Source organism: Mytilus trossulus, chromosome 10, assembly GCF_036588685.1.
Source record: "Mytilus trossulus isolate FHL-02 chromosome 10, PNRI_Mtr1.1.1.hap1, whole genome shotgun sequence".
Taxonomy (NCBI): Eukaryota; Metazoa; Mollusca; class Bivalvia; order Mytilida; family Mytilidae; genus Mytilus; species Mytilus trossulus.
Window position 1 is genome coordinate 29227882 of NC_086382.1, and position 27850 is coordinate 29255731.

The 27850-nt window shown below is 31.9% G+C and overlaps 2 protein-coding genes across 12 annotated transcripts in view; one reads left to right on the forward strand and one right to left on the reverse strand.

Annotated features, from left to right (window-relative positions):
- LOC134687179 (diacylglycerol kinase zeta-like) overlaps positions 1 to 27850 on the reverse strand; it is a 208664-nt gene that overhangs the window by 153587 nt on the left and 27227 nt on the right. For all 9 annotated transcript variants that reach the window (XM_063547253.1, XM_063547248.1, XM_063547250.1 and 6 more), the window contains one exon: positions 12378 to 12562. In XM_063547253.1, coding sequence (XP_063403323.1) covers positions 12378 to 12475 — 98 coding nt within the window. In that variant the 5' untranslated portion in view covers positions 12476 to 12562. The remainder of the gene's footprint in view (positions 1 to 12377; positions 12563 to 27850) is intronic.
- The window catches only part of LOC134687180 (glutamate [NMDA] receptor subunit 1-like), a 103815-nt gene that overhangs the window by 1959 nt on the left and 74006 nt on the right, over positions 1 to 27850 (forward strand). The gene's annotated exons all lie outside the window — the stretch shown is intronic.

The window sequence follows — 27850 nt, forward strand, 5'->3', positions numbered from 1 at the left end:
TTAAGTTACATGTAGAATAGGACATCGTTTTCTAATACAATAATTTTGCTCAAACTGAATATTTTACCCTTTCTTCAAAAAGGTTTTCAGTCAAGTCATTTCAAAGCAGAGTTTTACAAATCATTCAACCAGATTTATGCATACTTAAGTTGTGGTACCTAAGCTTATTCTGCATTAAAATCACTGTTCTAGTTGGGAGTATAATTCATGATGAAAATCCCATTGAGAGGGTGGACAGGGGGTCCCTAATGATTTCCACTGCCCAATTTCCAACTACAACCTCCCTCCTCTTTATACTCCCAGAAGAAAATCAGAAGTATATATTGTGGATTCATTAATATTCGTTGGGTACCAATTTTCGTGGAATTCGTTGGTACATGGAAACCACAAATTTAAATATTCAAGGAATTGCAAATTTTCTAAAGGAATGTATGTATGCAGACTTAATTGCCAAAACCACAAAATTAAATATCCACGAATATGCAAGTTTTTCTCAAACCACGAAAATTGGTATCCACAAAAAATAAATGAATCCACAGTAGTAGATCTTGCAGCAATTGGTTTGTCTTATCTGAATTAAAACAAAGAGGAATTGCAAAATAAACTTACCAAAATTTTGATCACGATTATCCTTTTCAGGTCAATAACCTAGATATAGGAAGATGTCGTGTAAGTGCCAATGAGACAATTCTCCATCCAAATAACAATTTATAAAAGTATAAAAGTAAACCATTATAGGTCAATGTACAGCCTTCAACACGGAGCCTTGGCTCACACCGAAAAAAAAGCTAGTATATTTAGTGATGAGGAAAATACTTTAGTTTACCGATAGGCTTTAATGAATGGGGACATATCAGGCATCGGACACCATGCAGACATTCATTCTACCACCAACAAAAATATTCCAATTAATTGAGTCTGCTATTATCATCATTCCTATATTTGGCATTATACTTTCAGAAAGAAAATTGACCTATCAGAATCAAAATCTGCTTTTTGTATTATGTTTGTCATTCTTTTTAAGTTGGCAAATGTGCAATTCGGTATTGAGAACTTATTAAACAGGGGTGGATTCAGCCATTTCTGAAAGGAGAGGTTCCAACCATGTGTCCCCATTCAAATGCATTGATTGGTAAAAATGGAGGTGTTTCAACCTCGGAACACTCCCGGGGATCCTCCATAGACTTATTAACCTTTACCATCATTCTTTTGAATTTCTAATATTTGGTTTCAAGGACGACAGACAAGATATTAATCTACAAACTGTGTATCTGGTGCATAAAATTGAATTCAATATCTTGTAATTTTTCATTAACTTAAGAAATTTCATTAATTAAGAATAGTCTCCTGTTGTACGTAATGAAAGTCATAGTTATTTTCTTCCTGCTGGATTTATTATAAGGAAGCGTCCTTATTATTGGACAAAAACTTGGCTCAACTTAAAAACTTGGATAATTATATCTATTGTAAAGCGGGTTATTTTCGCGGGCAAAAAAATTTCCCGATTTCCATTGAATAAGGTATACGAAATATTTTGTAGGTTATTATTTTGCTGAATCCAAAAATTTTATCAATACCTTTGATGCATGACCGAACTCTTTTAATTTGATGGAATTTATTTTGGCAATTTTGTTTTATCAGCAAAATAAGCGAAAATTTACACCCATCAAAAAATAACCCGCTATACGGTATCACTTATTTTACTTTCATAAAGTGAAATAAGTGATTGATAATTATCAAATGAGTTTTTCAAAAGACATGATCAGTGAATTTAAATGTAGATGTTCTGATATGTTCCTATTGTTTTCGATTCATTGCAAATTTTAAATGGTAAGAGTTAAGAAGTATTCTTCTTGGACTTCTCGCCGCGATATAGCCTTTTTGTACTAATGCGGCGTAAAGCAACCAACAATCAATCAAATCTTGAACAAATTTTTAGTTTGATCTTATATGTACTTTCTGTTATAACTGATCAGGAACAATGTAAATGGTTAAAGGTTTTTAGTCATATCAGAATCTATTATTTTTGTCATTAGGGTTAAATTGGATTGTAGATCTTTGAACAGCTTATTGAAATTATTTTGTTCTCTGTGCAAAGGTTTGAAATTTAGACAAGACACTTTTTGTCATCAAGGAGGCTTGAGGATACAAAAAATTCAGCAAAGAATGAAACATTTTTGTTTTCATTACAAATTATATTTATTAAACTACTATAATAGTTGTTACTTTATGATATGGTACAAAATCAACCAAAAGAATCATTTCGTTTTGGCCCCGGATGACTTTTAAAATGTTTATATCATTGAAAAAGCTCAAAATTATCTCCCTTTGGTGAAAAAATCATTTATTTTGCATTAAAAATTAAATAACTTTTTTAACTCATCAGTGACCTATACTTTTTATTATTTTTTTCAAGTAAACTGTACTTAATAAACTAAACTATTGTAAAATCTAAGCAATTTCTGTAATTTAGTTCTTTTTTTATTTTGATATTACTTTTTATTCTCCTATATTAGTTCAACTGAAAATATGCATGCTTCTTTCAAGGGTAGATTGTGAGCTAAATAGCGAAATCTTACATTTAAAAAAAAAGAAGATTTAGACCCATGAGCCCCCTTTAAAAGATTGTATGTTGAACCTAAGATATCTCTAAAACCTAAGGTATTTTGTTCAATTAAGCTGCTGTTTCGTTGACATGTTTTACAGTTATTCACCCCATGCATCCCTCCTTTTACTCATAAGAATGATTTAAAATTCCCAATACTAAACACAAAAAATAGTAAATAAATATACTCTGCAATACTATACAAATTCATCTGAATACTCCGCAGTTTATTTTCAATAAGGAAGTCGCAACCTGTGAATGACCGTATAATTCCCATGATGCCATATACCATTCATCACTATCATCTGACTATTATCCGACTTTAATTTGACTCTTTAATATTTCATGATATTCTAGTCGTCGTGGGTGTACTTATATGAAAGATGGATATGAATAACATGCAAATCATATCAAAACTCAGCAATTACTGCTGATTTAATCCTTTGTATACATTTATTATTTTGAAGTAATAGTTTCTATAAGTAGTCTGGTCAAGATATCCCTAAGGTACTGTCAGTAGAATATCGGTACAATATCAGTGGGTGGGTAAAATTATCTCGTAGATCTCTTTCTTTCTGTCTACGGAGTGTTCAAGCTCTATAAATCTTATAATTATTCTCAAATTGGTCTGTCTTTTTTTTTATTCTGACTGAATCTGAGGTTAATTGTGAAAAGTGTCTTCCTGTTTTTACCTGTTTCCTGTTATTTGCTATGTTAAATCCTTTTATCTGGACAGTGTCAATTTTGAAGGGTTTATTAGTGACCTTTTAAAAGTACCTACATGTCCTGAAACAATTGACACATCTGCACTCAGAGAAAAACAAGGAATTATTTGAATCTGGAATAATTTTGGTTTCTGGAAAATTTATGATGAAATAAAATAATCCAACTAAATAAGGTTAGCCATATGTACATGGCTAAAAGGGAGGGGTGTTTTAACTTAAGGTCGTACCTAACACTTTCACTAAAATTAATTTGGCTCGTTAAATTTAAATAAAATTTTGACAAAGTATTTACTTTGACCCTTAAACAAAAATATAAAAATATAAAAAAATTTGAACCAACCGTTTTGTCAGAAAAAATACACTGCTTATATAGGAGTTTGACAAGCAACAATTTTGTTCCTTAAGAATATTCCCTTTCCAACACAACGTAAATAAATCGTTTGGCTAACTTTACAGAGTTATCTCCCTGTAGTGTTAGGTACCACCTGAAGCAATATCCATTCAATTTACATGTACTACTGTAATTATTGTATCAACTATCTATCATCATCAAGTCTAATGGTACTTAGTAACTTTAGTGGTTCTTAGTAGGTCCAATCTGAGAAGTGAACAGGACTACTTCAGAGGCACTTTTGAAATCCTCTAGCTGCATTACTGTAAATTCAAAAATTATTGCTTGCATTTAATACTATTTCAATTTTGTCATTTTAGACTTAGATGCGATTTTAAATTTTGCGATTTTAAATTTTACGATTTTAAGAAAAACCCTGTTTGATTCTAATAAAATATTTCAAAATGCGAGTTTAAATTATTGTGTTTATAATTCTGTTGCATTTTTCGCAATGACAAAAACCTCGCAATAATTTCTAATTTACAGTACTTATAAATCAGAAAATCCAGAATATATCCAAAGATGTAATCAAAGATCAAGGCACCACAAACATACCATCTTACTAAACAATATTGGTTTTAGGCTAATTTGAGGTTTTAAAAAACAAATCAAAGACTCAAAATATCTGTTAGAAATATAATACCCTTTAACAGAGTTAATACTGACGACTTTTGAAGATATTCATTGGAAAGATTTTATTTCTTATGAAATTGGACAACCAACTACATTTTCTGATTTTCTGATGTGAGTGTTTGAAGGTAATATGATATATATATTCAACAGCAACTAAAAGATAACAACTGTTACTTCTTTTAATGCCCATTGTGCATCATCCACTAATGAGAATCATTTTAATTCCTGATGCTCACTTGAAAATCTTTAGTGCTAGACTTTTTACAACACTAAAACGCAATGAAATGATCACTTTCCTTGATTGCATATAACGTGACTCGTCAAAATCAACAGATACCTGTTGTTCAAAACGAGATTGAAATCCATTGGTTTTACAGCTAATTTCCTAATGCATGTAGAGCAAGACTTTGGTTAACTTGCTTGCTTTGTTTGTATATTGTACTTATAATTATATTAGGATAACATACTATTGAATTTAAATATAAATATATACAGGTTTAACTATGCCTACAGGTATATATATTTTTTCCAGATGTCAATCCTAATCAAAAAGATTGAATAAACATTTATACATACAAAGCAAGCAAGCCAACCAAAGTTTTACTCTACAAGCATTAGGAACTGAGCTGTAAATTTTTATTCAATCATCATATTGCAAAGCTTTCATCTCAGTATATGTTTTCAAAATGAGTTATTGTCTAATTTGACATATTGTCAATGATGTTCTTTTCACTTAATCTAATCAGCACATGGTATTCTCCCACAAATGCTAAAAATAAATGTTGCAGTCAAAAATCGAAAACGCAAGTCAATTTTCACTAATTGCATGCAAAAAACGTCTAGATTGTGATTTATTACATAATCTTAATGCCATGCATTTAAACATAGTAATTTTGTTATTAGTTGCTTTCTGAGTTTGTTTGCCTCTTGAAGCTATTTCAGATATAAGTGTTCATAGACTTGATCATATTTTGTACAATATTACCCCTGCTGTTGGGCACACTAGTTTTCTAGAGAGTGCTAATATATTTAAAAAATATAATTGTATCAGAACAATTTGCCCAATTTTTTAAACGATCTGTAAAATAAAATTGCCGGTTAGACTGTTGACAGAAAAAAATAGTCCCATAAAATGATTAAATCTTGGGGTTTGTTTTATGCTTAATATAGTCATATTGATAAGTAATGGATTGCCAATGACTAGGAAATAAACACAGGTCAAGTTCCTTTTGTTGTTGCAATGCATTGACAATCTGTACAGGTTTGCACAAGATCATTAGCTTCCTGTACTATTTATAACATTGTTGTATGAAACCTTATCTGAAGTACAGGGAATGATATAAAGCATGTAGGACTGCATGATTTTATATCAGAAGGTTCACTGGTTAAATACTTGCTGGTCATGCGGCCATCAGAAGCTGTCAGCAAGTCTTTGATAAAGTATTACTTGTTATTGTATTGTTTGAACTCATGGTTTTGTTATCTATAAATGCATTAACAAAATAAGGAACTTTAAGGTAATCCAAGGAAATTCCAAAAAGGGGGATATTTATAAAAGTTTAAAAACCTGACAAAAACAAAAATCATGACTATATTTACTAAAAGAATGACTGAAAAACAAATTTCATAATCTTGACTTGTCGATACCTCAGCTTGATGCAGTTATTTTCAGACGAAACTAGTGGGAAAAACCTGATAAACTAGCTAGCCTATCTTTCAGTTTGTATAACAGTACTGGTCTTAGAGATAGTTATTATAGAATTCAGTGCTGTTTCTGTACTGATTTCTAATGAAAGATCTTTTATGTAACTGTTTCTACTAGTTCACTTATTATCATCAAAAGTGTACTGAAATGGGATTTTTAAAAAACCTAGTAGATCCGACAACAATGCATAGTTAGGTGTTGAACAAAACTAGATAGTATCTCATTGATTATCTTATTGTTGTTATCACTGAACTAGTATACATATTGGCCAGCTGAAGGACGCCTCTGGGTGCGGAAGTTTCTTGCTACATTGAAGACTCATTGTTGGCCTCCAGCTGTTGTCTTCTCTATGGTTGGGTTGTTGTCGCTTTGACACATTCCCCATTTCCTTTCTCAATTTTATTGTTTTATGTCAGATATCAGTGGCAAAACAAGGAGGAGGGTTCCAGTGGTTGAAACACCTTTTTTTTACAATCAATGCATTTGAATGGGGACATATACCGGTACTTTGAACACCCCTTTCTCTTGGGTTGAGAACACACACACACACACCCTTTTATAAAATAGCTGGATGGGCCCCTGAATAATATCTTGAAAAATGAAACAATTTGATCCCATATGGACATTTGATGCTCAGAAGAGACTAAAAGTTCCAAACTCAAGGCGAATACAAATGTAACTTCCTGTGTCAATGATATATACAAGTTTTAAAAAAAAACAATTTAAAATGAAGAAAATGTCTTTCCATTTTACAGAACTAATTATACTCACAAATTTATAGAATTATAGATCCCAACGTTCATCTTTGAAATAAACATAAATAGAAATGTGACTTCAATGACACATTCTACCAATTGCTACCACAAAAGAATACTAACAACAGATCCTTAAGCATGTGGAGGAAGTATTGTCATATTGAAGCTTCTATTTTATCAGGAAATTAATTGGATGAGATAATCAGACTCAGATAGCGCAGGGCTATTGTTCAAGTCATACAGATAAACGCAAAATGAAATAAACAAGTTTTAATGCAAGTTTAGTGTTACCATCAAACAGGAAAAACAGGAAATTAAAATATTAAGTAATATATTCCATTACTTGCCATTCCAATTGGCGAATATATTAAGTAATATATTCCATTACGTTAACTCTTCTAGAATTTCATGGATAACCTAATAGTTTCTATTGGACTAATTTGTCTTGTCTTTTGTGCATGACCCTCATGCAATTACCACATGAAACCACTTTATTCAGAGCTTGCAAATACAAAATAATGTGCTCGAAACCACAAATCCAAATTTCAATTGGCATTGTTTATCATACTTCAAATCTTTATGATCCTATTTAAGGGGTTAATATACAGTTTCAGTTTTAGTTTGAGCAGAAAAGGAAGGCTCCAATCATTAACTGCCCTTTGAGCTGCTGCTGGATCTTTTATTATTCATTTGACAAAGTGGTCTGTGTTCAACTGCTTCCTGAGTGTTTGTATGTGTGCTCTCTTTGTTTCACTGCTGTTGTTTTGTTTTGGTATTTCTATGTTTGTGGCTTTGAAACCACATACTTTCATTCACAAGGTTATTTTTCCCTAAATGCAATAAATAATGGATATCTGCACAATGATTCTTATATTAGCTCTGTTTGTAGAGATTGACAGATGCATTTAGATCTCTTGCACGTTAAAAGTAGCAGATACAGCAACTTGTATTGGTTGATATGTATTAGCATGGACATTTGTAAATTGATTCCATTAATTACCACTCCATACCTACATTAAACTGTAATATCACACTATCCCATATAGATCCTTGTACATTATTTCTGTCCTAATTGGAATTTCCTTTTGGAGCCAGGAAAGCTTGATTCAATTCAAATCCAACATTACCAATTTAACCTAATTAGACTACTTTGCTTCAACAGGAGTGTGACTTATTAGGTAATATTAGGTATATTATTCCCTGGTATATTGACCTCTAGGCTACTATACTTTGCTGCATTGGAAACCACTTATTTCTCACATATTTTTTTCTCCTTTAATACTATATATATTGAATGAAAATTGTATCTTAATAGGATATTTAAAATTAGGTTTTGAAAATTCTTTTCGAAGGGGAGGGGAGTAGAAGGGGTCCTTTTCCCGACATACCGAAATTCAAAAAAAAGTATCCGCAGATCCTTTTGGGTCAATCCCAAAATCCCGAGCTTAAAAACACCTGATCCTGAAGTCCAGATAAAGTTCCTATCCCCCTTATTTTAGGCTCATCCTTAAGCTCAACTCCTCTTACTTTACCAATGATCTGATATTGTTTAAACAAACGGGGCTACAAAATGTTAAATTTAATTCAACACTAAAAATCAAACATTTAGCAAAAAGACATTGTTGGAAAAACCTCCTTCATTCAACAAAATGTCCATCATGACTTGACCTAATAAGTATAGATTATCTGGTTTAATCCTTATCATTTAATGTGATGAAAATCTGGTAATTGATTTATCAGGTTGCATTAGAGTGTTGTTTTTACAATAGAAACAACAGTTTTTCTTTGTTTGACCAGCAAATCTAGAGAGGACTTGCTAACTCTGGGTCAAACTTGTGTCACCATTGATTAATGTCATGTCAAACATTATGGCATTGATGATCATTCTGAGTCTAAAGTTATAAAGGCCTTGAAGGCATAAAACTTTGCTCAGTACTCGGAGCACACAAATCATGCTTGAAACATGAAATCCAGCAATATGATTGGTTGATTCTAGAGTCTGAGTACAAAAATCATACTCAAAAGTTTTATGACCGTGAGGCCAGGTCAGGTATGTTTGTGGTCACAAAGCCATGATTTGTAATAAGAGAGTCACACCGGCAAATGAATGTCCAAAACAAATTTCTATATCACAAATCAATCTATAGTTGTAATTTGCAAATAAAAATTCATTTTATTGCTTATGTACACTCTCCGATAATGTTATAAAAGTCATCTAAAACCATAAGGATATGGGACTTATCCAAAAACAAAATGAAAAGAGTATTCAATTTTAAGGTAGAATATCAATGAATCCTGTTGCAAGGTTCACCTGACTTCTAATATTTAACCATGAGGATGCCAATCAAAGATGTTCTGTACTGAATTTTAAGGAGTAAACAGTCTAGCGAAGAATTATAATAAATGCTTTTAAAAATGTTTGAAAGAATATATCGCTAATCAAATTTGAATTTTTCCTCTTCATTGTAGGTTATGTCCCTTTAAATGCACTTCTTCAACTTTATATCACTTCCATGTTTTTTTACGCATAAACACATATCTTTTAAAAAGATTAACTAAAACTGAAGATTAAGATGTACTTCCTTATGCATGATTTGATGTGCACTGATAATTTCTAACCGTAATTTTATGTTACTTCAAATTTTTTATATACTCAATGACTTTGTAGCTTAAGAATGCTAACAACAGTATCAAATTCCAACCTATTAACAATGAATTGAACAATAGCCTTTTTTTATTGAGTGGAACTGAAAGTTCTATTTTTATTTTAATGTTTCCACTCAATATCTAGATCTCCTGCAATTAAGTCAAGATTCCAATCCCCTCATGCAAATAAGTATACTTTTTTTTTCATCAAGCTTGACATTATAACTGAATGGTTTTCCATGCTATTTTATTTGTGATATTTATATGAACTTTCAGAATGTTAAAAATAGGATTGATACTTAAGAGTCATGAAAGCATTAATTATTCAGTTTTATAAACAACAAATATCTGACATTTTATAACAACTAAAATAACATGGTTGTGTAACAGATTTTACAGAAAAAAATTATAATTTCCAATATTATCAAAGCACTGTATTCTGGGCAATATATAGGTCATATGTCATACCTAAGCAAAAAATATCACCCCCTGCTGTCTGTCATTAAAGAAGCAGCACATATGTTCTTTTAAAAGTTTAATCTAAAATAAGCATCTGTTAATGACGTCTTTACACTAAATACATTGGATGTTTGATGTGTCAGTATTGATATTTTACCTAGTTTAAAAAACAAAATTTTTTACTAGATGTTATTGGCCTTTAACTATAGCTTTCAGTAACTGTAGAGTTTAGTGGCGGATCCAGCCTTTTTAAAAATGGGGGGTTCCCAACCCAGAACAAAGAGGGGGTTCCAAATATATGTCCCCATTCAAATGCATTAAACAGCAAAAAAAGGGGGGTCCAACCCTCGGACCCCCCTGGATCCACCAATGGAGTTCTCTCAGGTCTGTATTTTGTGTCTTTTGTGTTTTTGTTAGCGTGGTTATAACCTTTGTATCACTCTTTCAGTTTTGCCCTTTCAAACGATTTTAATAGTGTGTTTATATTGTACTGTTACACAAATACTTCTAGATTAGGAGAGGATTTGGCACCAGCATTGCCCGGCAAGCATGATAACATGTGTACATGTCTGTACGAATTCAGGAACCAGGCTGTAATTCAGTGGTTGTTGTTTGTTTCTGTATATCAAAGTTGTGTTTCATATGTACAATTTTTTGAAGAAGGAAAAATATATGTTACCTTTGTATCGTAAATAATTAATTTATACATATCATTTAAGTTCAAATGATGGTTTGTCTTCAGACCAGTAGCTAATGTAAGGCTCACAATTAATATAGTATTCAGTTTTTACTGACACTAGGTTTGTCTAGGTAATAGACCAAAGATGTAGAAAAGTTATTTCTATAATTTTGAAAGTCCTTTCCTAAATACTACCACAGCGTGTTCTTTTACAGTCTTTAAAATTTAAAATATATTAAAGTATTTAATACAGTTCTTAATATAAACCAAAAGCTATAAATAAGAGGTCAAAACAAATACGGGTTATAAAACTTTAGGTCCACTCGAATACTCAAATTTATCTTGAAATGTAAGTAATTGTTATACTACTCAGAATATTATTTTACTATTGTTAAACTTATAAACTGTTGAATTTAATTTACCTTTTAGACAATTTTACATTTGTTGATATTGTATACTGTTTTTGTTGATTTACTTCATGTTTATTTAATACAAATATAAACATCTTTATTATCTTTTTATCCTATTGCCATAGCTCAGTTCCCTGAGAAGAACTATAAGAACTGAGATAGTCTAATGATCTCACTTGGCATCCATCGTCAACACATTATATAGATATCAGTATATTTGGTTTATAGAGTCAGATGTCTCAGTTATTAACACGACATAAACAACTAACTAGAGGGGACGGAAGAATCTAAGCCCGACCCTCCTGTTACACATATATTGTTTTGTACCTAAATCAGGCTATTTAGATTTCTCGTTTGAATAATTGTACATTTGTCAATTCAGGGTCTTTCTTAACTTATTATTCAGTATCCATATTACTCATTGTTGATGGCTGTTTAGTGATCTATAGTTGTTCACTTCTACATCCTCGTGTCAATTTTCAGGGACTAAATTTTTGGCTCTCCCTTGACACCATTTGCAATTATGGTCTTCAGAAAACAATAATAGTCCGTCGGAAAGGGACAATAAATGGCTGACCCATATCTCTTGTATGTAAAAGAAACCCTTTTAGATTTAGAAAAAAAACAGGCTAATGCCGCTATTAGGCAGCACTGGCATCCGCAAAGTGGAAAGGGATTAATATAAGTTGCAAAACTTGTTTCCCAATCCATTATAAATAAATATGTTTAAATTTTACGTCATCGTGTCTCTGGGAAAGTCTGGGTGCGAGTTGTTTAATTCAATAGTGATGTCACAACATCTTATTCTTTTAATATCAATACTCAGTATATAACAGCTGTGATAAACAAATATTCTGACCAAAACATTTTTCCTGCGAACTTTTTTTTTGTAATTTTCTATGACGTATTCTAAATGTTAAAAGTTCATGTGTTTCTTTCTTTTTACTTTTTTTCAATTTGTTTCTGAGAAATGAGTTTGAAGGAGACCCTAAGTTTAAACAAATTTATTTATAGCCGATTGTGAAACAAGTTATTGCAACTTATAATAATCCCTTTCCACTTTGCGGGTGCAATGCTGCGAGTGCTGCCTTGAAGCGGCATTAACCTGCTCTTTTTTTTCAAAATCTATAAGGGTGTCTGTAAGAGATGTGGCTCTCTCTTTAAAAGGCTGAGTCTTTTATCGTACCCTTCCAAAGGAGAATCATCATTTCTAAAGACCATACTCTCAAAATGGTGTCAGTCTCTGAAATTTTCTCCTCAGAATGGGGATCAAACCAGAAACCTTTGTTATAGTATTCTGATGTCGCAGTTAACCACTTCCTCACAACCATTCTGTCATCATCAATATAAGGTGCATATTAAAAATTACCTGTAAGATGTCTGTTTTTTTATGGAGAAGTTGGATAACTTGTCGAGTAAGTCTTCCTCATTGTCAGAATCTGAAGGAATGCTAGCGCATTCCGCCATTTTTCTTACATCTTCAAAAATAATTCACACACTTTAAATCCCTATATTCATAGTGAAGTTGTAATGATTTTTACTTCTCTTTTAATCCTGAAAAGATAAAAAATAAAATGGTTAAAAAAAAAAGTTTCTAAGGTCATGTAAAAATTGAGAAAATTTTTTATAAGTGAACTTTTTGGACACCTACGGGTGCAGAAATTCTCGCTACATTGAAGACCCATTGGTGGCCTTCGGCTGTTGTCTGCTTTATGGTCGGGTGGTTGTCGCTTTGACACATTCGCCATTTCCTTTCTCAATTTTATTTTTCACCCAATTTTAAGAAAGATAGACACAGTCAAAAAATCATTACAAGGATATTGCACAGTATAAATTAAAGAAAAGTATTGGCATTTCAGAATAGATCTATTGTCAGAAGTTCGAGACGTTTTAATTCTAATTTGTGATATAATTTCTAGAAAACTGTGACATATTGTACTATAAACCTTAAACTTTATTTTTGGTGACTTTATATATAGGCAATCCCAATTTCTCATGGGAAACAGACTTAAAGTTATCCTATATATATGAATGTCGCTGAGTGGAAATTGAAATAACAATATTTTTGAGATATCTGTATATAACACAGCGTATATGACAAATGTGATCGCCATATCTTGACATATAAGAATGCAATATTGCTTTCTCAAAGGCCAAGTTCAAAATCAACTAATTCCCAATATATCATGATTTAAACTTAATAGAAGGATTTCGATACTCTTGTTATGAATTAATTTGGTTGATTTTTCGGAATCCTCTAGTTTTATCCATACGTACAGTGGTAATTTAAATCATTTACCCACTAACCCCTACTCTTTTTTCCATAATTTTATAACATGAAAATTGTACAATTATAGTTTATATGATTATAAATATATGAAAAGTCTAGAGAATAATTTTCCGCCAAATTTTCAATTGATTAGATCTCAAAAACAAGAATAAGGACCTTTCATTTTTTTTTCTGCTTTTAAGTTTCCTTGTCTTTAATATATCAATTTATACCCGTCTTTTACAAAAAGTTTCTTAATTTAAATCTAAGGAGCAAAAATCCTTAAAGGAACTTTTGTCAATGAATAATATTTCTTGTAAAACTTCAAAATGTTCAAACCAACATTATTTTTTCCTTTTTCAAAATTCTTACACTCACCAAGTTGCATAACATTTCTCCAACTTGTATTAAAGCAGTGTCCAAAATTTTGAACTAACTCTTATAATTCTGTACCAAAAATCCAAGAATATATATTTTCACTTTCATATTCATCAATTCAAATATTGCCTCCTCCCCCTGACAACAGCACTGAAAGAATGATGCTTCCAGACTGAAATCAACTTTAAGAACTCTCTAAAGAATTGTAATGATTTAGGGATACTGTCTGTCCTACTTATGCCAAATTGTAGTATTATTAGTAACATTAGTTACATAAAATATGGATATTGAAGGTAAACTATCACCAAGATTCCTACACAGAATATTGCATCTTACATGTCATTACCTTCTCAACACTGCATGCAATATATAGGAAAATGTGGTAAAAAAAATTCTTAATTCTTTTGACAACTTCAAATTGTGTTATCATCATCATTCACTTCCCATTTTAAAAAAAATTGAAATAAACTTTTTTTTTTCAGAATTTTTACACTCACCAAGTTGCATAACATTTCTCCAACTTGTATTAAAGCAGTGTCTAAAATTTTAAACTAACTCTAATAATTCTGTACCAAAAATCCAAGAATATATATTTTCACGTTCATATTCCTCAATTCAAATGCCTCCTCCCCCTGACAACAGCACTAAAAAAGCATGCTTTCAGACTGAAATTAACTTTGAGAACTCTCTAAAGAATTGTTATGATTTAGGGATACTGTCTGTCCAACTCATGCCAAACTGTAGTATTATTAGTAACATTAGTTACATAAAATATAGATTTTGGAGGTTAACTATCACTAAGATGCCTACATGGAATATTGCATCTTAAAGGTCATTTAATACCTTCTCAACACTGCATGCAATATATAGGAAAATGTGGTAAAAAAAAATCTTAATTTTATCGAGTCTGTTAATGTCAAACAGATCCATATGGAGAATTAATCTACTATAGGACAATATTCTTCCTTTGCAAAAAGATAAATCTTTTTTCCAGATAAGGGATATCAACCTGACAGAGTTTGAGACATGAACAAAACCATAACAGATATTTATACTCAAATCTATTTCAAAATCTTTTTTCCAGATAAGGGATATCAACCTGACAGAGTTTGAGACGTGAACAAAACCATAACAGATATTTATACACCAATCTATTTCAATAAGTTTCCGAAGTCAGAATAATAAATGGACTAAAAGTTTGTTGTGATAGCTGGTCAGATTGTCCAATAAAAAAAAGGTAAAACTTGATTGATTTTCTTGTTTTATCTCTAACTTAATGTATATGTAATGAATTGGATTCTTTGGTGAAAAGAAATCTGTATAAAAAATTTCATGATTTATGACTTCGGAACATATAATGATATCAATATAGTCTCAGGAGCCTGAGTGGCCTTTGTTAGTCTTGTATGATTTTTAATTTTAGTTTCTTGTGTATAATTTGGAGTTTAGTATGATGTCCATTATCACTGTACTAGTATAGATATTTGTTTAGGGGCCAACTGAAGGACGCCTCCTGGTACGGGAGTTTCTCGCTGCATTGAAGACCTATTGGTGACCTTCTGCTGTTGTCTACTCTATGGTCAGGTTGTTGTCTCTTTGACAAATTCCCCATTTCCATTCTCAATTTACCAAAAGTGTTCCTGGTACAAAATGTAGAGCTCTATATTGTATACATGGAAACTTAATTTTTAAATCAACTAACTATAGAATATTCATGTTGTTGAGCTATTAATTCGCTTATACCCAACTTAGGTAAGAAGTTCATTTAATTCAATAACCAACGAATATTATAATAATGAATACACAGTTATTAATTAACGGCATGTTCCTCATCTTATTTATCCCAGGCCCGCCTGTAAACCAGCATTCCCAACGGTTTAGAATTTTTTTAATCAATTGATCAAATAAGCAAATCAGATCTTTTCAATTCATTATAAAATGAATTTTTCAATCGTTATTCAATAAAATTGAGAATGGAAATGGGGAATTGATGAATATTATAAAATGTCTAGGAATTTTAATCATTCTGAATATTCTCGTTATCTTAATAATTCGGAAATTCCAGAAATCTTAATAATTCCGAAATTCTAGAAATCTTAATAATTCGGAAATTCTAGAAATCTTAATAATTCCGAAATTCTAGAAATCTTAATAATTCTGAATATTCCAAAGAAGTCAGCTGACTTGCTTTATAATCACAGATTTATTAATTCTAACGCAGCATAATTACTCCTCCTTTCTCCATGAAGAATTGAGATCTGTACTTTACATTGAATCAGTGCAGTATTTCAATATCTAATTAGTTCCTTTTTTGCATTTGTAGTAAATTACTAGTCTAGTGACAACAATTGACGTCATATACTCCTCTTAAAAAACACACAGACTGCGTTAACATTTGGTCTAATCGGAGAAAATTAGCATCATGTCTGCACCATTATAACGCCAGTGTTTGATGAAACTAATCAACCCCTTTTAACCTGCAAGCTATATAGAACACCAAACCCATATAAAAATCGATCATTTAATCATTAGCGATGCAAAATATACTTGTCGTGTTGACTGAGCCGCCACTAAATTAGAACATCTCCAGGGACCAGAATAGATTGTCCCCAATTTATTGCAACAAAAGAGCATAATTGTTATCCGTTAAGCTTTCTTGGAAACAACTTAAACTGGCTAATGAACTAAGATATGAAAAATATTGTTATTTACGCTTGCATACATTCTGAAACAAATCTACAATCTAATAAATTGACTAACCAAATAATTTCTATTATGCTTTGACATAAGACAATTAACTTGTCAACACTCTGGTCACCTATACTGATTTAATTTACATCTGCACAAAAGGCATACAAATGCAAATAGATTCTATGATAAACTAATTGGTGCTGCTTTTTGCTTTTGTTCTTGTAACATTTCAAACTTTTGTTTAAATTCAGAAATGTATGTATTGCAGGTACATGTACTTACAATTCTGGCCAGCATATTTTTTTTTTTCTAAATACTACTGTGGATTCATTTATTTTCGTGGGTACCAATTTTCGTGGTTTGAGGAAAACTTGCATATTCGTGGATATTTAAATTCGTGGTTTTTGTAAAGTCTGCATACATTCCTTAACAAAATTTGTAATTCGTTGAATATTTAAATTAGTGGTTCTTCGGTATCCACGAAATCCAAGAAAATTGGTATCCCACGAATATTAATGAATCCACAGTAGTCTTTTTTTTTGCAAAGTAAAGTCTGTAACTGTAAGTTCTATTATTAATGATCGAAGCAACTGCAAAGTTTGACATATGTACCATTATTTCAAATCCTATTTCAAGTCAGAATTTTAATATGTCACTGCATGGTTTCTTTTATGGTATGCATGTTCCCCATTTCAGAGGCTGATTAAGATGGGTTTTTTTTGGGGGGGGGGACTTGGACCCCCCCTTTTTCTGGAAAAAAAATGGTTGATTATATAAGGAATCACTTAAGCATGACTGCAGCGTGCCCCCTCTTAGACAGAAAGCGGGCCCCTACTATTTCTGGATCCGGGCACTGCATTTCAATTCTCAATTTTATTAGTCATTTGAGTCAATAGCCTTAGAGAGATTAAATCAAAACTTATTTCAGGGACAGGTTAACATTGAGATTGATTGATAGATTGATTGTTGGTGTTTTAACACAACTTTTGAACGCCACGTTTGGGTTATTTTGTGGCGGCCAGTTTTTATTGCTCTAGGCTGCAAGAGTCCCAGGAGAAAACCATGACCTTCGATAGGAAAACTGGCAACCCCTAAGCTAGTTAATAAATATTGGAGTCAAGTGCACCTGATTGCTCGGTGTTTTGAACTCACAATCTCAGTGTTGAGTCGGACTCACTGTTGACCAGCTAGTGATTACAGTAGTAGAACTTTTTAGATCACTAAGCCATCAAGCCCTCTACAATAAGATTGATATATCATGTAGATACCTGTGACTCATTTCACAAAAACACATTTGAGAAAAAATGTTCTTCAGTCAAGAACATATTTCAGCATAAAGAAACTAACAAAAAAATGTTTTCATTAGTTGTCTTTTTATGTGGTTGGTTTGCACTACTATTGAAATATAATATACCCTATATCTGACCAACCTTTCATTTATATCCCACAATGCTTATTTTAATAGATTTGATTTTTAGATTTTTCTGAATTATTATTGTACCAAAATAAATGGAAACTGAATTTCCGATTCTGTGTATTTACATTGTTCATCAGAGTAGCCATTGGGGGAGTTCAAATTTAAAATAATAAGATTGATTTAGAGAAACCAATTAAATTTTTATCTAGTCACAAAATCTGTATGCCAAAAGGTTGACAATATCTAAATATCAATCTTTTTTTATAGTACAATTAATCTTTTGCTACTGAAATCTGTCATTTTTTTTTATTTATTTTGATAGGGGGAAAACAATTATTAGTAGCAACTTTAAATTATTCAATGCCAGTTTGCAATTCCCAAGGGAGGCTTATTAATTGCCTTTTCAAACAAGATGGAGAAAAATCTGGTAAAATATAATGTATTGAATTAATACAAGTTCCATGTAAGTTTTAAATTATTTATAAAGTCTGTATTGATTTAATGACTATCCTACTGGTACCCTGATGAAATATATATATATAAATATATAAATTTATTTTCATAGAAATAGAATCCCTAAATAGGTCATGAAAGTACCCTACTTCATTTTCAATTAAAATCTGTGTCTTGCAACACAATATATATATTTTGCTACAACACAGAATCAGTATTCAATACCGTATAGCGGGTTATTTTCCTGTGGTGTAAATTTTCGCTTATTTTCCCAGATAGAACAAAATCACCAAAAATAAATTCTGCCAAATTAAAAGTGTACATGCAAACAGTATTGATAAAAGTTTTGAATCTGCGAAAATAATAACTGCCAAAATGTTGTATACCTTATTCAATAAAAATCGTGAAATTTTACATCTGCAAAAATAACCTGCTTACACAGTGCTATATAAGATATTGGTTTTGGTCATTGTTGAAAATCATATGGTGACCTAATTAGTTGCTTTCCTTTTGTGGGAAAATTTTGGTTGATTATTTAGGTAAGCAGGACTATTTCAGATCCCCTATTGCTGCAGTCAGTGGTTCCCCCTAATGAAAATTGCTGGATCCACCTCCGTCTTCCACTGCAGGGTAGAAACTCATCAATGCATACCTGAGGGTTATAAATTTAAATTCCAGAATCAGACAGACAGATTTCGTTTAAATCAGGATTATCAGTGATGCTCAAATCAAAATATTCTGACATGTCACAGGGGAAAATCTACCAAGTATTAAAAAAATGGGGAAATTCTGCAAACAATTCCATAAAAGCAGGTGTATACAACTTCATAAAATTGAGAATGGAAAGGGGGAATGTGACAAAAAGACAAATCCTGACCAAAGAGCGGAAAACAGACGAAGGCCACCAATGGGTCTTCAATACAGCAAGAAAATCTCACACTTTTGCAATCTTCCCATGTTACGATGTAGTGTAATATCGGAGTTGAAACTGTAGGAATTGATTATATATACAAATAAGGTACAGCAGAATCACAATAAACATATTCAATAAGCTTGAGTTTTGATCTTCGTCCAATCCAGGCCAAAATTTCTTGTCTAAAATAATGAAGTTATGTCCAATTATGATATTCCAACTGTCTGGTTTAGAATAGAGTAATTTAGTATCTCCTTGTATATAACTGACCAGTAATCACTAATCTGTAGAAACAAGACCGTGAGCCATCATAATACACAAAATGGTAAATTACACTTTTCCGCGATGAAACGTGATAGGTAGTGTTTGTTCACTAGGACAGAAATAATCTTTTCCATCAAGAAAACATGGGTCATTTTTCCTGGACATTCACTAGTTTTAATTAAAAACCTCAAAAGAAAAAAAGGCTGATAACGATTTATTCTAAAACTTGAGAAGTCTGAACTGGTTTCCATCATCCTAATGGCTTCCTAGGTAGAGATATCACTGTCACCGTAATACACCTTAATCTTTCAATTTCCAACATAATCCCACAATTCATTTCTTTTTCTACCAAAATGCACAATAGAATCATTATTCCTTAAACCTAGACATTATTTTTCACTTATAATGACGGCATTAGGACCGGAATCAGTTGCAAAATAATAGGATTTTCCTTACATTTGAAACTCTTTGTAATCTGTCTAACAAATTAATCAACATAGTGAACCCTATACTTTATATCTTTTCATTTACCTAAGTGAAAACAAAGAGTTCAGACTATATAAACTCTTTTCAATGGCATATACGTATACTTTTTTATTTGTAGAATAAGAAACAGGTATTGGAATCTGATACTATTTTTTTTATTTTGGTTATGAAAACTGTTGAGTCTGATAATACAATTGAGAATGTCATAGAGACAACAATTAGTCCAAAGAGCAGAAAACAGACTTAAAGGCCACCAATCAGTCTTCAACATGGAGAGAAAATCCCTCATCCTGACATTAATAAGCTTGCCCTCAAACAAAAATGCATGTAATATATTTGAATTTACAGAATCTACATATGGCTTTTAATTTTATCCTTATAAGGCATACTTTAAAGATATATTTCTGAGATCATAAAATAACCTGGAGTCCTTATACCGTAGCCAAAGCACGAATCCCTTACACTCATACAGTAAACAAAATCAAAACAAACCAACTATCTTTAAAGATTCTATGCATACTTACATGTTAAAGTTTGGAAATTTTTCTCCACAAATCTAAATCTATTAACCTTCCTGGAAACTAATTATAACTTCTCATGCATCTGCATCCTACATGCAAATTAAATCTTGCCATTCATTTCTAATGCAAACATTTATACAGAATGATGACTGAAGATTGATACAAATCACATCTCCACGATGCGTTTACAAATTTGAATTGCGTAAACTGCGATTTTTTTTGTAAATCCTTTGCTAATTGGAAATTAGCTGAGTCAATACGTTTCAGGCAAGCTGAAAGTATAATTCTTCACAAAAATACAAAATGGGGAGTGTTTGCTGGCAGATTAATAGACAGTCCCAACAGACTGGTGACGACTCTAGACCAAAACAATCATATAGCCATTAATCATAATATATAACCTTAGATTTTTACTGTAAAGCCTTTTGTCCGTCACATTTGTTTCCTTGCATATAAAATAGGGTATGTTTTACCATTATCATGACATTTTACATGAAAAACCACAATATACAAAAAGAAAAATTCTGTAATATTACCATATAAGTTCAGATTTCCAATTTACAGTTTTTATCATTAACATTTTACTTACAGACGGATATAAAAATAAGGAGCAGGGTTCTCTATAAGGATTTTTTAATGCGAGTCCAGGGACACGTCCTTTTTGGTCATGCATTTTGATGAGTCCAACACCAAGAAGAAAGTATTTTATTGCAATATAATGAAATATTTTATTCTCCATGGCCTAACAGAGCAATGGAATGACATTAAATTCATATCACTTTTACACTTTTGCTATATAATGATGATATATGTGTTTAACTGTGTTCAGTTTATACAAAATATTTCAATCTTGATGCATCTGTGGACTCATCAGTTTTGAAAATGGTGAGTCCAGACAAATTTTGATTAGTCCAGGACTCATGGACTCGCCTTAGTGAGAACCCTGTAAGGAGATGCATGATAGTGTGATTTTCAATAAGAAACCAGAGAATTATAAAAGGATGCAGATGAAGACAACTATAGGGCACTGTACAACCTTCAACAACTAGCAAAACGAATAGTATGACGTCCATTATCACTGTACTATTATGCATATTTTTAGGGGCCAGCTGAAGGACACCTACGGGTGCGGGAATTCTCGCTACATTGAAGACCCATTGGTTGCTCTATGGTCGGGTGGTTGTCGCTTTGACATATTCACCATTTCCTTTCTCAATTTTAATATATCAAGGATGTACTAAGGTGTCAGGCTTGGTTTTTATTTTTACAGGGTAAAATATGTTGTCCCATTAACACCCATTAATCTTTTCATATAAGACTTCAATAGCTCATAAATGGTACATTACCAAAATTTCAGCAGATTCTTGATTTCTTTTCTTTTGATTTTAGACCCAAATATTATCAATGCAAATATGAGGTATAAGTCTATGAGGTATTTAGTTAGCCTTTTCCCCCTGTTTTTTAAAACTCAAATATCTAGGAAAGCCCGCTCCATAACCATAATCAATATTTTTTGCTTTATAATTTTGTTTCTTAGCTAATGCAATTAATAGGACTTATAGTATAAATTTTAATCTCTTGTTTTTTTAATTTCACCTAAGTACATCCTTAAACTATAACAGCTCAGCTAGCCCTTTATGGCTAAATGTGAAATAATTCAATACTACCTATGACAGTGTTTAACAACCTGGCAGACCAGTGGCGGATCCAGAACCTTTCCTAAGGGGGGCCCGCTGACTGACCTAAGAGGGGGCCCGCTCCAGTCATGCTTCAATGATTCCCCATATAAGCAACCAAATTTTTCCACAAAAGGGGGGGGACCCGCTCCAGTCGTGCTTCAATCATTCCCTATATAAGCAATCAAATTTTTCCCACAAAAGGGGGGGCCTGGGGCCCCCCCAGGGCCCCCCTGGATCCGCCTATGCAGACTACCAAGAGGACTTCATACAGTCAATTCAAAAGAGAAAATCAGCAGCTTCTCTTATGATCAGTCTATAGCTGAGATTATAAATCACTCACATAGGCAAATCTTAATCCTGAATTGCAATTAAATCTTAAACCTTTGATTTAAATGAGGATATGTATATGATTTTATCTTTTGGTATTATTTTTTAAATAATTATACAGATATCTTTTGATTGATGCTAAAAAATCAAAATAACTCGTTAAGGGGAAATAACTATGATAATTCAGATTTATGAAAAAAATTCTAATTTTTTTATGTAGCAAGAAAACAAGTCATTTACCCCATGAAATCCTTCTATAAGAGATTAAGAGCTATCTTTAAATATCATTTTCATAAATTCTGATATCTAGTTTTTTTCTAGTCACATGACAATGCTTTTCCATGATATAAAGCCAACTTTTTTGTTGCATAAATTGAATATGATTTCTTTCTTTTAAATATGGGTTGTTATTATTTTTTATTGACAATATCAGTTTCATAGTTTGAGAGTAACAGAATACTACAGTTGTATAATGTAACTCACTAAGATGACATCTACAGTGATTAAAGCAAAATTACTTAAACAATCTATCAAAATGCACATTTTTTTTGCAATTTTCAATATATATATCTACATAATATATTTTCTAGTATGTGTTGTCAAGTTTTAAAACACTTTTCTTCTTTTAAAAAAAAAACAAGTTGCGGAAAAACTTTTTTTAAAGTGACAGATTTATATAGGGCAAAATAGATGTCAACTTCATTATATTCCAGGATTATATAAGATACCTCAAAGAAACAGAAAAAAAAAAATTTGAACAAGTGAAAGAGAAATCCCAAAGCAGATATAACTAAGACAAATAAATAAGCAAGATATAAATAAAACAAAATAACAATTTACCTGAAATCAAAATTTATATCCACAATATCCAAACACTTCCATAACAAAAATGATTTAGATCCTTTTCTTAATCAATATAAGTTAATATTAACACTAATATTTCACAGAAACGATGAAAACAACCTGCAGGCCATGCAGAAATCATTATATAAGTATAGAACTAGATAGACGTTTGTGTGTAAGGATTAAACCTTGATCAATATTACTTCACAGTCTTTATTGAAAATTTTAAACTTTCTAGACAATAAAACAGATATATATATAAGAGCTCTGCAAATCAGACCAATCCAGTGCAAGTGAATTGATTCTAGGCACATTTTTATTTTTTTTTTTCTTTTGACTGTCTAATTCCAATATGCCAAATCTTATATTGATTAATTATAATTTCTGCTTATTAATTTAAAGTTCAGTGGCAAATATCTTGCACATATTCAAATTAAGAACAATTAATTAACAATATTAGTATATAAGTTGGAAGTTGGAAGGTACTGTAAATTTGAGAAATATATTGTGATTTTATCATTTTAGACTTATAATTAATTAAATGCGATTTTTATTTTTACAAAATTCAGAAAAATTCGGTTTTATTTCATATAAAAAAAATCCAAAATGCGAGTTTAAATTATTGCGATTATAACCCTGTCATATTTTTGTTATAATAAAAAGACCACATTAATTTCTGAATTTACAATATAGTATCTGAGTACAAATCTAATACGGTTTTAATTACTTTACAAGGACTTAACACTGCAGCAGGTGAAAATGATGTCACACAATGACGTCAAAAGAACAACATGATGACATTATAATTTGTTTCTACCAACACTATTGCTTTACTAGCTATAACTCAAGATCAAATAAATTAGTCAAGAAAAAAAACTTTATATTTTGTATGTTGGTTTATGAGCGTTTGGATGGGGTTAAATGGTTAAAAAATAATGCCCTTAAAAAATGAATATTAGAGAATAACGGGCCAAAAAAATGAAAATGAGAGAAAAAATGGTTATTTTTTTTAAAGATTATAGAAGAAAAAACTAGAGGCTCTAAAGAGCCTGTGTCGCTCACCTTGGTCTATGTGCATATTAAACAAAGGACACAAATGGATTCATGACAAAATTGTATTTTGGTGATGGTGATGTGTTTGAAGTTCTTACTTTACTGAACGATTTTGCTTCTTACAATTATATCTATCATGAACTTTGCCCATTAGTAACAGAGAACTATATTTGGTAAAAATTTACATAAATTTACCAAATTAATGAAAATTGTTAAAAATTGACTATAAAGGGCAATAACTCCTTAAGGGGTCAATTGACCATTTAGGTCATGTTGACTTATTTGTAGATCTTACTTTGCTGAACATTATTGCTGTTTACAGTTTATCGCTATCTATAATAGTATTCAAGATAACCAAAAACGGCAAAATTTCTTTAAAAATTACCAATTGGAGGGCAGCAACCCAACAACCAGTTGTCCAATTCATCTGAAAAATTCAGGGCAGATAGATATTGACTTGATTAAAAATTTAACTTCTTGTCAGATTTGCTCTAGATGCTTTGGTTTTATAGTTATAAGCAAAAAACTGCATTTTACCCCTATGTTCTATTTTTAGCCGTGGCGGCCATCTTGGTTGAATGGCCAGGTCATCGGACACATTTTTCAAACTAGATACCCCAAAGATGATTGTGGCCTAGTAGTTTCAGTGGAGATTTTGTAAAAGATTACTTAGATTTACGAAAAATGGTTAAAGATTGACTATAAAGGGCAATAACTCCTAAAGGGGTCAACTGACCATTTTGGTCATGTTGACTTATTTGTAGATCTTACTTTGCTGAACATTATTGCTGTTTACAATTTATCTCTATCTATAATAATATTCAAGATAATAACCAAAAACAGCAAAATTTCCTCAAAATTACCAATTCAGGGGCAGCAACCCAACAACCGATTGACCGATTCATTTGAAAATTTCAGGGCAGATAGTTCTTGACCTGATAAACATTTTTATCCCATGTCAGATTTCCTCAAAATGCTTTGGTTTTTGAGTTATAAGCCAAAAACTGCATTTTACCCCTATGTTCTATTTTTAGCGGTGGCGGCCATCTTGGTTGGTTGACCAGGTCACGCCACACATTTTTTAAACTAGATACCCCAAAGATGATTGTGGCCAAGTTTGGATTAATTTGGCCAAGTAGTTTCAGAGGAGAAGATTTTTGTAAAAGATTACTTTAATTTACGAAAAATGGTTAAAAATTGACTATAAAGGGCAATAACTCCTAAACGGGTCAACTGACCATTTTGGTCATGTTGACTTATTTGTAGATCTTACTTTGCTGATCATTATTGCTGTTTACAGTTTATCTCTATCTATAATAATATTCAAGATAATAACCAAAAACAGCAAATTTCCTCAAAATTACCAATTCAGGGGCAGCAACCCAACAACCGATTGACCGATTCATCTGAAAATTTTAAGGCAGATAGATCTTGACCTGATAAACATTTTTATTCCTTGTCAGATTTCCTCAAAATGCTTTGGTTTTTGAGTTATAAGCCAAAAACTGCATTTTACCCCTTTGTTCTATTTTTAGCCGTGGCGGCCATCTTGGTTGGTTGACCAGGTCACGCCACACATTTTTTAAACTAGATACCCCAAAGATGATTGTGGCCAAGTTTGGATTAATTTGGCCAAGTAGTTTCAGAGGAGAAGATTTTTGTAAAAGATTACTTAAATTAACGAAAAATGGTTAAAAATTGACTATAAAGGGCAATAACTCCTAAACGGGTCAACTGACCATTTTGGTCATGTTGACTTATTTGTAGATCTTACTTTGCTGAACATTATTGCTGTTTACAGTTTATCTCTAACTATAATAATATTCAAGATAATAACCAAAAACAGCAAAATTTCTTCAAAATTACCAATTCAGGGGCAGCAACCCAACAACCGATTGACCGATTCATCTGAAAATTTCAGGGCAGATAGATCTTGACCTGATAAACATTTTTACCCCATGTCAGATTTGCTCTAAATGCTTTGGTTTTTGAGTTATAAGCCAAAAACTGCATTTTACCCCTATGTTCTATTTTTAGCCGTGGCGGCCATCTTGGTTGGTTGACCGGGTCACGCCACACATTTTTTAAACTAGATACCCCAATGATGATTGTGGCCAAGTTTGGTTTGATTTGGCCCAGTAGTTTCAGAGGAGAAGATTTTTGTAAAAGTTAACGACGACGGACGACGACGACGACGGACGACGGACGACGACGGACGACGACGGACGACGGACGCCGGACGCCAAGTGATGAGAAAAGCTCACTTGGCCCTTCGGGCCAGGTGAGCTAAAAAGGCGTGAAAATTTAATGTTTACAGAATAACAGACACCCTCCCCCCCCCCCCCCAATCCAGACCCTCGTTTATAGTAACTGGTACAGGAATTTTGGCCTTTTATAATTCCACAGTAAGAATAGAGTTTATACTCTCCTAACTTTACTGGTTTATTTGGTGTCTAATAGAATTCTGTTAAAAAAACATAAGGTTTATGATCCATCAATTCCAATGTCCAACAAATGACAATTTTCTATAGGAGATAAAGCAGACTATGACAAAACCTTGAATTCAAATTTCAGCAAAAACCAAGAATGTGTCCTAAGTACACGGATGCCCCACTCTAACTATCATTTTCCATGTTCAATGGACTGTGAAATTGGGTAAAAAATCTAATTTGGCATTAAAATTAGAAAGATCATACTATATAGGGAACATGTGTAATAAGTTTCAAGTTGTTTGGTCTTCAACTTCATCAAAAACTACCTTGACCAAAAACTTTAACCTGAAACTCCCACTTTCATTTTCTATGTTCAGTGGACCATGAAATTGGGTCCAAAAGTCTAATTTGGCTTTAAAATAAGAAAGATCATATCATTAGCAACAAGTGTACTCAGTTTAAAGTTGATTGGACTTCAGCTTCATCAAAAACTACCTTGACCAAGATTTTTAACCTGAAGTGGGGCAAACAGACGCACGGACCAACGAACGGAGCAACGAACGGACCACAAAACATAATGCCCCTCTAGGCCTCTACTATCGTAGTTTGGGCTTAAAAATACAGGTTCCTTACAGGACATATATTGGTACACACAAAAATAAGTGAATCCACAGTAATACAACACATGAACATAAAAATCTGATTTATTCTGATTTACTTTTTCTGGCTTGACAAGTTCAGAAATATGAGACGAACCAACAAATCTGTTAATGTGTTTGATAATTGGGGACATTTTTTTCTATTCATGGTATTACATCTTACACATTGTGTATTTAAACCACCTAGGCTATAAGCTAGATATAACATTTCTGTTAGAACTTACAATAATAGAATAAGGACATAAAGGATAATAGTAGATTATGTCACATGATGCTATAATAGTAGATTATGTCACATGATAATATCACATGACGCAGTAATTGTCCTGCTTAAGGTTACAATAGATCATATTATAGAGTGGGAGTAATATAATTTGATTTCAAGATACTAATTACTACACTGAGAACAATAGTAATCAATATCTATTGTTATAATAGAGATAGATTCCATCTTTCT